This window comes from Seriola lalandi, unplaced genomic scaffold (genome assembly GCF_002814215.2).
Source record: "Seriola lalandi dorsalis isolate HSWRI2012SDOR001 ecotype SW California unplaced genomic scaffold, Sedor1 jcf7180002053683, whole genome shotgun sequence".
Taxonomy (NCBI): domain Eukaryota; kingdom Metazoa; phylum Chordata; class Actinopteri; order Carangiformes; family Carangidae; genus Seriola; species Seriola lalandi.
This window is the reverse complement of record NW_019524236.1, coordinates 311,198-322,179: the sequence shown is the minus strand read 5'-3', so window position 1 is coordinate 322,179 and position 10,982 is coordinate 311,198. Positions and strand designations below refer to the sequence as shown.

General features: G+C 41.8%; 1 protein-coding gene across 1 annotated transcript; it reads right to left on the bottom strand.

Moving 5' to 3' along the window:
* Positions 1-296: 296 nt before the first annotated feature.
* On the bottom strand, positions 297-10,872 carry cnot4a (CCR4-NOT transcription complex, subunit 4a). Its single transcript, XM_023401435.2, has 13 exons — positions 10,211-10,872; positions 8,252-8,474; positions 7,676-7,873; positions 7,394-7,480; positions 6,915-7,016; positions 6,507-6,632; positions 6,291-6,415; positions 5,988-6,194; positions 5,815-5,872; positions 5,458-5,713; positions 4,016-4,513; positions 3,508-3,741; positions 297-1,789 (listed from the first exon to the last, which is right to left on the bottom strand). The coding sequence occupies exons 2-13, from the start codon at positions 8,423-8,425 to the stop codon at positions 1,464-1,466; spliced, it is 2,391 nt and encodes a 796-aa protein (XP_023257203.1). The 5' UTR covers positions 8,426-8,474; positions 10,211-10,872; the 3' UTR covers positions 297-1,463.
* Positions 10,873-10,982: the final 110 nt, after the last annotated feature.

Here is a 10,982-nt window from a genome sequence, read left to right as displayed (position 1 = left end):
TGGGAGGTTGGGGGTGGGGTGGGGGGTGATAAGAGAGAGAGAGAGAGAAAGAGAGAGACAGAGCAAACACGGATCAGAATTAAGACTTCAAAAAGAAAAAAGGCGGTGGTCGGAGAGGTCGATCTCAAATCCTAAAGGCTGAGAGCTCCTTAAATCACTACTACAGTACTTGGTATTGTCTTGCAGCACCTTCCTTTGTGACACACACTCACATACAGTTGCCGAAGTCAAATACAATATTGCATATTTTTCAGCAATCGTTAACGCAAGGCTCCCCTTCCAATCACTCGAGCTCCTTTCTCTCATCTGTCCATTTTAAGGCCTCGTTTAAGCCCTCGTGGGTCAAACAAAGGGACCTGTTAACCCTTTTGCTACCCTCATTAGTATTTTTGACGTTTCCTCGTTCATTTAGTCATTGTCCTGTCTACTTGGTGGCTGTCCATGTTAGGGCTAGCTACTGTGGGTACCACACAGTGGCACTTTGAGTAAGAGTCTAACCCTAGTGCACAGGATGAGTGCCACGATCTCCCAAAGCCCTGGCTCCCTGCGGTTAGGCAGTGCTCTATCCTCTGATACAGAGGTTCAGCAAAATTTTCCCTCCAGCAGGACGGGGCCAGTGGGAGCCCTCCACTAAAGGGAATGTGGGCCAAGTGGCCTCTCAAGCAGACCATTTGTGTCCCTACCTAACAGGGAGCCCATGCATAGCCTGTGCCCTCAACTCCCCTGTGTCATCTGCATTCACTCTCTACTCACCAAATCTCAGCTGCTTTTTTTAACTTTTTTTGCATTTTTTTTTTTAAAAACCACTCTCAAAAAAGCTAAATGCCAACCCCTTTTTCTTTCTCTCTCTCACCTCGTCTTATTCACAACTCAGCTGTAAGAGTTAACCGTTTCACAGTCTCCTGTTAAAGTGGGGAGAATGAGGGTCTTTGGGGCAAAGCTTCAAAGAGCAGATTCACAGCTTGCTTCATTCCTCAAAAACTAATCGCGACTTCAACTTTCAAAAAACACAAATGTTGTTCATGCTTACTCATTAGTTACTTTTAAAAAAGACCTCACTTCAGCTAATTTGTTTCATCGCCAGTTTGTGGAGTTTGTGAACTCTTGTGCCACCACTGGGCGCTCAATGCTTTACTGTTTCTTGTGCTCTCCATAAATAGCAAGCGACACAATGAATCCCCATGTTACGCCCAGAACTAGGTCTAAGGAGTGGTGATGGTAGCAGACAAAGGGTACTGATAACTCGTGTGCCACAAACAAAAACAAAAACAAATAGGCCTTCAGAGTAGACAAAAAGGAAGGAGGAAGAGAAAAAGAAGAAAGCATGTTTGTTACTTTGTTAATAATTTTTCATACTCTGCAGATTGGTGTGTATTGCATTGGGGGGAGGGGGAGCAGGGTACAGGATGAGTGGGTATAAAGTGATAGTGGGGGAATGGATGGGTGTCTGCTGTAGTCTGTGTTCAGTGGCGGTCCACAGCGGCACTCTGTAGCAGCTCTGTGGCGGGCTGTCCCGGGGGTCTGAAGGCGGTCTGGAAGCCTGGGGGAGGGGAGTGGAACTGGCTGGCGGGGTTGGCTGTGGGAGGGGGCAGGTAGGGAGCCCAGCCGGCAGCTCTGTGGTGGAGGGGGAGGTGGGCGTCGAGGAGGCCGCTGTGGAGGGGCTGGGGAGTGGGCACTGCTGAACTCGCCGGGCCGTCCATCTCTGTGAGTGCCTGCAGGGACTTGAGCCAGTGTGGTGGGTTGTCGTCCTGGAGACAGTCTAAACTGCTGCCTGCTGAGGCCGGGATGCCTGAGGGGGGAGGCGGGGGAGAAAGAGGTCACAGGATAGATGAGTGATGACAAAAATACAGTGGGGACACTTCTCAACATATACATTCTCAACACACTGCAGTAAATACAAATATGGTGAAGCTCGTTTAGTTTTGTTGACAATTTAGCCTCATTGTACCATAAGTTGCTTTATTTAAAATAATCAAGATTGTCAGATTGTAATAAATAATTCCAATTGATATTTACTCTGTTAAGATTCACACAGCTGACTTTCGAGCTGAAATGATTGATTGATTAGTTGATTGGCAGAAAATTAATCATCAAATATTTTGATAACCGATTAATCGTTTGAGTAATTATTAGAGCAAAAGTACCACACTGCTTTGTAAATGTGAGGATTTGCTGCTTTTTTGTCAAATGTCTAATACCTTCAGGTTTTGGACAGCTGGCAAACAGCACTTTGAATATTTCACTTTCAGCAAAATCTTAAAATATTTAATTCAGAAAATAATTGGTGGATTCATTTATAATGAAATTAATGGTTAGTTGCAGTCCTAGCTAACTTTGTAATTGTGACATTCGCTTGAATTACAGTTACACTAGCTGCAGAAACTGCAAAATTAGCAATTATAACAAAGAATAAAAAATACTCCTTGTCGCAATCACATACATTATTCCAAACGCTTTTATATTGTAAGATGTTTCTGGTATTGTCCACATCTCATAAAACACTCCCTATATCAGGTTCCAAATAGCCCGACACCTTTGTCATGTAAGTGACGCTGCAACAGCCAATTAATGGTTACCATGTCCACATGACGAAAATTTTCTTCTAGCCAAATCCACACAAGGTTTGCAACGTCAACCTTGTGCCTAAAATTTGAGTCCATGCGGACTGTCCGCACTGCGATTACTGACGGACGAGTAAACGTTTGTTTTGTGCACCATGTGTGCATGGTTCATTTCCCATCCTCGGTCCTGTACTTCTTAAGGAGACACACACAATGTTTGTCTTTTATGACTTTTTCATGTTGTTTAGCCAAATACAGCAAATAAAGGGGCGCTTCTCCTTGCTGTTAGGAGGATGCCAACATATGTGGAATGTGTCCGCCTAGGCACACCCCCAATTCTAGTATGAACAGAAGTGCGTCCATGTCCACAGGACAAACACAAACCATGAACAAGCCTTAACAGCATTTCAGGAGCGATTCTTTCTGATTATTAATTAATTTATTGTCCAATAAAGACAATAAAAGCATAGGAAAAAAATGAAAATGCCATTACAAATTCCCAGAGGCCAAAGTGACCTTATTCAAAACACAAAATTCAATATCGAGCTGAAAGGATTAGTTGACTAAATGACTAATTAACAACTCTTTTAAACAATGACCAAAGTAACTTTTCATAGATGCCAAAATACAGCTTCTCCGATGTGTTTTTCTTGATTTATGAACTGCTGGTTGGACAACAAAAGCAATCGGTAGGGCTTAAGAAACCTGTAATGAGCATGTTTCATTATCTTGTAACATTTTATTGATCAAGCAAATAAGAGCATTTAAGCTGCAGATTCATTGTAAAAGAAAAGTTAGTTGCAACCCTAAATTAAATTTATAATGACATGAAACTGAAGCTAGAACCAGAAAATGTTTGGCATATTTGCTTAAAAAATTACTTAAACAATTAATTTCTTAATTAAATTTCTGTTGCTATACTGATTCACTGAGTTAGACTTTCTACCTGTGATGATAGCAGGGTCCATCCAACTGGCTGTGCCGTCCCAGCTCAGGCTGTGTGAAATGCCTGCGGGCCCCGCTGGCCCACCAATGTGGTTAACACTGTTGGAGGATGAGGAGGATGAAGAGGAAGAGGAGTTTGGGAGACCCCCGAAGTTGATATTGATGTTGGGCAGGAGAGCTCTCAGGCCGTCCTGCCACTCTTTCACATTTAAGCCGTCTATAGAGCCACTGTTTTCTGTATGGGAGGAGAGAAAAACAGATGTGTCAGCTTCTCAGGTGTTTTGATCACAGACTAGTGGTTGACTGCAGAACTGCATCTACCAGTGTTTTTGTTTCCACTGTAAGGTCAATAAAAGTTAATCAAAACAAGTATCACAATGCTGCATGGCAGTGTGCGTACTTTGTGACATTCAATAACATCATTATGTAACACATCTGATCTCTGTTTTCACATGAACTACTTCCACAGGACATAGAAAAGGTGCCACAGTGACCCAGGTGTCTGGTACCTGAGATGGGGATCCCTCCCAGCCCTGTGTTATGCTGAGGGGGCAGATTCAGGTCCAGGAAGTTACTGTGTGAGGCAGCACTGGCTGAGTGGTTCAAGTGTGTGAGGTTATTTCGTGTGGGGACGCCCATCCAGGGGTGTCTGGCGGCTGGCTGCTGCTGACTGGCCTGGCTGTTCTGACTGCCGGGGAAACTGAAGGAGCTGTAGATGGCTCTGTGGTGGAGCTGGGGGAGTCGTGGTAGGCCACTGGGGAAGTGGTGAGAGGCGGCGCTTGGGTTGGGGGGTGGCAGACTGGGACCATGATTGCTGCCCAGGGGAAGGGGCCCTGGGGACGAGGGACTCTGATCCTGCACCGACAGCTCCTTCTCTATCAGGTCAGCCAAAGCCTTGCGGGTGACGTCGAAAGGATCGAAGCCCAGGTCGTCGTCCTGCTGTTTGCTGGATGAGCCGAAGCCAAAGGCCGCCTGCCAATCTGTGGAGGAAGACACTGGTATTGTGTCTGTGAGGAAAGAAGACAGACAAGTTGATGGAGCTGTCCCCGAAATTCTTAGTCGACTAACAGCCATAAGATTCCCATGACTTCGACTTGATCAGTTGATTGGCTGGTGCAGAGCTACATCTGTGACCTCTCTTAACCTTTTAAAATATACTAACTCTTTACAGTCCATTTTTATGTGAAAACAAAAAAAAAATTGGTGAGACAAACATACCTACATTTCTACCCTGTTTGTGCCTCTCTAACTTTGGTTCAGTATCTCTTACACTCATTCTTTTGTCTTGCTGGTTATAAAATTTAAAGAGTTACCTTTCAAAGAAGAGCAGGGTTATGACTATAATCGAAGGGATCAAGAACAGTAACCTTTTTATTTTGGGTACATTATTTTCAGCCTTGTGTACTAAAATGGCGGTGTCCGGCAACAGGCTAAATCCCTCAAACTGTCTCTCATGTCTTTCTTTTGAAGCTGGATGGTCTTCATGTAGAAGACCTTTTAAAATCTTGTTATAAACTAACACATATTTGTGAGCACTACGGCAAAGCCAGAGATGCGTCATTCAGTAATGACTAATGAATTATAGCTCATTTCCCATGAAAAAAAACAAAAAAACATTTATTGACTAAATGTTGACTAATCTAATAAGAGGGGGCAGCTCTCCTAAGCATTTTGCTAGTTTTATTATCAGCGGCAATTTACAATGTCTGCAACAGCAGAAAATGCTAAAATTAATAAGTCACCACCATTATAGTCAATATTATGGTGTATAATGCTAACAGCCACAGTTTTATGAAAACAAATAGTCAGGATAAAACAGCTACAGGTCGAACCATCATTTGGAAACTAGACTAAAGCTTGATGCTGTGACTTGGTGGCATCAATGGTTTAAAAGCATAACCAGTCAGGCATTTAAGACATAAGAAACATTTCAATGAAAGCTCCATTGTACCTGATGTGAAGAGGCTCTGTGGTTCAGGGGTCATGGGCCAGTCTGAACTGCCGCGGGGTGAGCTGGGGAAGGGGGGCAGGCCAGCAGGGAGAGGGTTAGGATGTCTGAAGTTACTGTTGTCTGAAAAGAGCGACTGGGACTCAGCTGCCGCACCCTCAAAGGGCGAACGGGCTGTGAGGTCTGACACACTGATGGGCACCACCAGACTGGGCTTAGTTAAACCCGGGGGAGGGGAGGGGGAGTCACTGGTGGGTATCTAGAGAAAGAGAGAGGAACAAATGCTGGTGAGGTCGTCCTTATCAGATCTGATTCACTATCATTTAGATGTAACTGAAATAAGAGGTAAGGTTGATTTACCTGTTGTAAAGTCTCTCCATTCACTATACCAATTGATTCTGGAGGTTTGTCACTAGGACTGCAAACAGAAAAGACAAAATTAGATACAAATTTACAGAAAATGCTAAAGCAAATTAAATACAATACTTTTTCTTCAGCATATGACCCTATTGCAGAGGAGTTGTCAGTGTTACCTGTTACTGTCACAATTTGAGGAGAAAGGGGACAGGGCGGTGCGCTGACCAGGACCCAGCTCTGTATCAAGCCCATCTGAAGTAATAACTTCTTGGTCTAGATAGTCTAGCAGCGGAGGGGACTTGCGGTCCTCTGAAAGCCCGTTGGCCAGTTTGTTATGCCCTGACAGCGTCGGCCACCCATCTTTACCATTGCTATTGTTGGTTCTGTTAAAAAACAGGAGCAGAATCAAGCTCAGCACAATAATCAAGATGTACTGTGGATGTAATTAGAGGAAGTACATAGAAGAAATAAATAACAACCTCTGTGTGGAGTTGGATTTACTCTTTGACTTCTCTGTACCACATGCTGGAGGTTGTAGAAAGCTAGGATTAATTTTATAGAGGTCTTGGAGGAGTTTCTGCTCGTACTCTTGATGTTTTCCCGCCTAAAAACAAATGACACAACATGAGATAACTGCCTTTTCAAACATTAACAACTCACACAGGTTAGAGCAAAGTTTCATTCTCAGACTTTACCTGCATCTCCTCTTTAGTAAAGCTAGCTGCTTCATCCCCCAGCTCATGTAGATACATACAATCAGGTTTGGGACACTGCATACTTTTAAGGAAGTAACTGCAGTACTTTGTTGTGCCTAAAGAAGCCTGTAACAAAAAAACAAAACAGATACAAGTTCTGAGTAAAATATTGTGCAAGAAAATGTGTAGAAAAATTTCAAAGTTAAGGACTTTTCTTTCAATGACTTAGTGTAATCCTACTATTTTAAACTGCAAGTTGTTTAATTAAAACCTGTTTATGTATTACAAACAGGAAGAGAATACAGAATAAAGCAATCAAATGGCTTTTATGCAAATAAAAACAGCCATATACAGGATAGACAGCAAAAAGATTTAAAAATCTGATGAGTATAGTGGTAGACTTCTCACCTTGAGTGTTCTGCCATCAACAACCACATTGTTCACACACTGTATTGCTCTTAGAGCATCTTCAGAGCGGATGTAAGTGACATAAGCGCTGGCACTAGGCCCCTGAAAAAACAGAAATTAAAGTAAACACACAAGTCAAAACCTCTAGGGCTACAATTAGCAATCGTTAACATGTTATAATCAGCTAACTTTTACACCACTCAATACATTAATCTATAAAATGTTATGTTTAGTAATTATATTAAAAAAAAAAAAAATTATAAAAAGATAACGTAGAAAATAACATAAAATATAAAACCCCCAATGTAATAAACAAGCAAATCTTGGTAAAAATATCTGTAAAACTGTAAACAACACAGTGATTCACATTTTTGCTTGGTTTCAGACAAACTATTCTGCTATTTAAAAAATTGATATTGATTATGTTTATAAACCTATCAATTGCGAGTACATTGTGTCAGTTTCATTCAACCTCTCACCTGTGAACCTGCGTAAGATGTGCTATTGTTGATTACCACTTTATGGATTTTCCCAAACCTCCCAAAATACTCTGGTCGTTTTAGGACCTGTGGACACAACGCAAAAGAAGAACAGTTACCACAGTTTTGGAGCACTGTGAGCTCCTTAATACACAATATTCAACACAAGCTTTACACTTGAGGCTTCAGTGGGAGGTTGCAATAAGAGACCTTTATATGTACAACATTAAATCACTACATATCAAAATGCTTTCAATTGTCACTAAGTGACTCTGTACTTACCTCCGGGTCGGCGAGTCGCTGTGAGAGCCCCACCACAAACACCAGATTTCTCTGGACCACTCTGACACTGGCCAGATGCTTGCGGTTTTCTGTCACCTTCTGCTTCTTCTCGTTCTGTTTCTGCTTCTTTTCATTTTTTATCCTTTGGATCTCCTCCTGTGACAGAGGCTTGTACACAGCCGGGTCCTCTGGGTACGGCTACACAGAGAAAAAACAAAGAATTTTTTGTCCATCATTTGGGAAAAAAAAAAAAATGCCCCACTAGTTTAAATGATGTGGCCTTGTGAAGGATAGTGAGTATCTGAGGCCTTTGGTTGTCAGTATGGTAGTTCAACAGGCATCACTAGCCAAACTGCTGAGGCTATAGATTTTAATTGATGATGAACTGACGTTTAAACAAACCAGCCACTTTGAAAAGGTGGTCGAATAGTTCATTTCCACCTTGTATTAGCATTTGGACACTCAACATCATCATGTCTGCTTTGCTGAACACATCCTCTCTGCCGTCACAACATACAAACCAGCCTCAACTTGTGACGAATTTCTCTGCAATCGCTCATCTCATCATTTCCTCACCTTTCTGCAGGCGGGGCAGAGGCCGTTCTCGTCTGTGCGGATGCGATGCCAACAGAAGCGGCAGATCTGGTAGCCACAGGTGCAGGGGAAGAAGTTGACGTCATCAATCTCCAGCGGCTCCATGCACAGAGGGCACTCCATGGGGTCGTCCTTCATTTCAGGGCTGTGGGACATCCTATGGCGTGGCGAGGGTGAGTGTTAAAGCTGGTCACAGAGCACAGGGCTAAGAAAACAGAGAAAACAAGCGCCTGAGTGTGAGAGCTTCATCATGGCATGAGTGAAAATATGTCAACTAAACACATTTTTTCAACTACTTGAACTTGTCCATACACACATCAACAGCAGGATGGTACAGCAATCCGCAGCAGAGTTTATGACTGCAGAGTTCACAAAATTGGATTGAGCACACACCGAAATATATTTATATAAATACCTTTTATGTATACTTCTACCTAGTCAGCAGCAGAGAAAACACTACACTGAGTTACACTAGTTTATTAGGTATACCTAGCTAAAACTACTGCAGTCTAATGCAATACATCTTACTGTTACTTAATGTTTTATCATTTAGCCTACAAAATAACAAAAAATAGTGCACCCCGATTTTGACATCATAAAATGTCTTTTTTTAGTTTGACCAAAAGTAAAACAAATATATGTGTATGTTTACAAAGAAGCAGCAAATCCTCACATTTGAGAAGTTGAAGACTGAGAACATTTTCACCATGTTTGCTGGAAAAATGACTGAAACGATTAATCAGTTATTAGAATAGTTGCTGGCAGGTTTTTTGTCAATGGACTAGATTAGTTGAGTAATTGTTTCGGCTCTAATTGCAAGTGTGTTGGTGATCAATTCATAAAAAGTTATATTAAGTTTGTGATGGGTCACAAACCACAAAAATGACCATAAAGTTGAATCAATGCCTCCCTACGACAGTTACAACAAAAACAGAACATTATAACCTTCAAGGAGGTACGATTTATTGCAGTGCTGCTGAATTAAATTGCCTTAGTTTTAGCAAGGAAGCTGAAAAATGAGTCTACATCCTAAAACACAAGCTAAAATCAGCACTGATGCGGATGTTGTGGTATCTTTCTGGGATTAACAGTACCTTACTCGACACAACGTCATGATGGACGTTAAAGGGAAATTCTGAAAACTGCGTCTATTTACGAATGAACAGTCTGTTTTTTCAGCTAAACACCAGCCAGGTTATACGTGACAGGACCGATGCCATCAAACCCAGGCAGATAAAACCCACGGTGTAGAGCTGAAGAAGACGATAACAGGGACATGCCAACATTACAAATAGCTAGCGGTATTTTGCTCATAATTTCACATATCAGAGTGTCGCAGCTTCTCTCGCAGATACCAACTGACTCGCAATGTCGTGTGTGAAGCCAGAATACCTAGTTAGCCAGGCTGGTAACTTTAGCTGCTATGTCTTGTGGATCGTACATTATGACAGATGTTATTTGACTAACGTTAGGCTAAGCTAACATTAGCCGCAAATTGGGTAAAAGAAGCCGGTCTGATTAAGTGCGAGTATCCAGGGGTAAATGGAAGTTTAATCACAAAAACAAAACATACAGAGATCAATACTGACTGGATATTGATGTTAAATGTTTTAAAAAAACGCATGACATAACGTTATGCGTTCTCCTACATATCAACTGACAGCTTGCTTCATGCTAACCGCTAGCATGCTAAATTATCATGAAAATGTACGGCGCGGCCTACACAAGCTAAGGCTGGACTGGAGGCAGGTTGTTGGCAGCATAAACAACTGACACTGCACTCACGGCAATCAGACAACCTGGGCAGTGCTCTGGTAAGCTTGGGGATACTCTGGTTTCAGTCTGTGTAGTCGTAACAGACACAGATGTCCTTTAATTACTGAGGGAGAATTGAAGCTGGCTAGTCCAGCTAGCAGCCTGGCTAACGTTAGCGTCACTTACCCTGTCCGTATTTAGCTTAGATTCCACTCCGAGGGAGTCACAGCAGATTGGGCGGAGACTGCAAGCCAATGTATCTGAAATGTCAAAATTTCTATAAACGGTCACTTAAGAAACCGTAAGTGTGTTGGTCTGTTGTAATTAAAAGGCTATAAAGATGTTTTTGCCCCTTTCTTTTCTTGGTATTGTGGAGACAATTTACGCTCAAACCACCATCTTAGCTAGCATTAAAGTTGGGAGGAGGGAATGGGGCAAGTATTCTGTGCCACTGAGTCTGCGCAGATGGACAGACTCTTTGTGGGACATTGAGTTTTTGGCGTTTCTAAAAAGTGTCGTACTTAAGTACACGTGAGATTCTTTACTTGAGTATTGACATTTTATACGACTTTCGGGTTTTGACGAGTATTCCAAGTGATTTTAATACCATATAGAATTTACTTTAATACCTGTTCCATGATCATACTGATTTGAGTATGAACGGTATGGAATTATTTACAAAGTTCATTCATTTATTGACATTTATATCTCATATTTGTCACTCCCTCCCAACAATTCCAAATAATATCATTAATTAATCATTAAACTATGGGCCTGGATGAGCAGCAGAAAACGAACATTTGAATGGATGGAAGGATTAACCAATTTAAATAGCAATATAGGCTAATCATCTGTCTCCACATACGTTTTATATAATATCAGAGGTTTGGAAAAAACGTACTTTTCAGTTTTACAGTTTTTGCTATAATGACATATAAAAACATTCTATAAGTGGCAT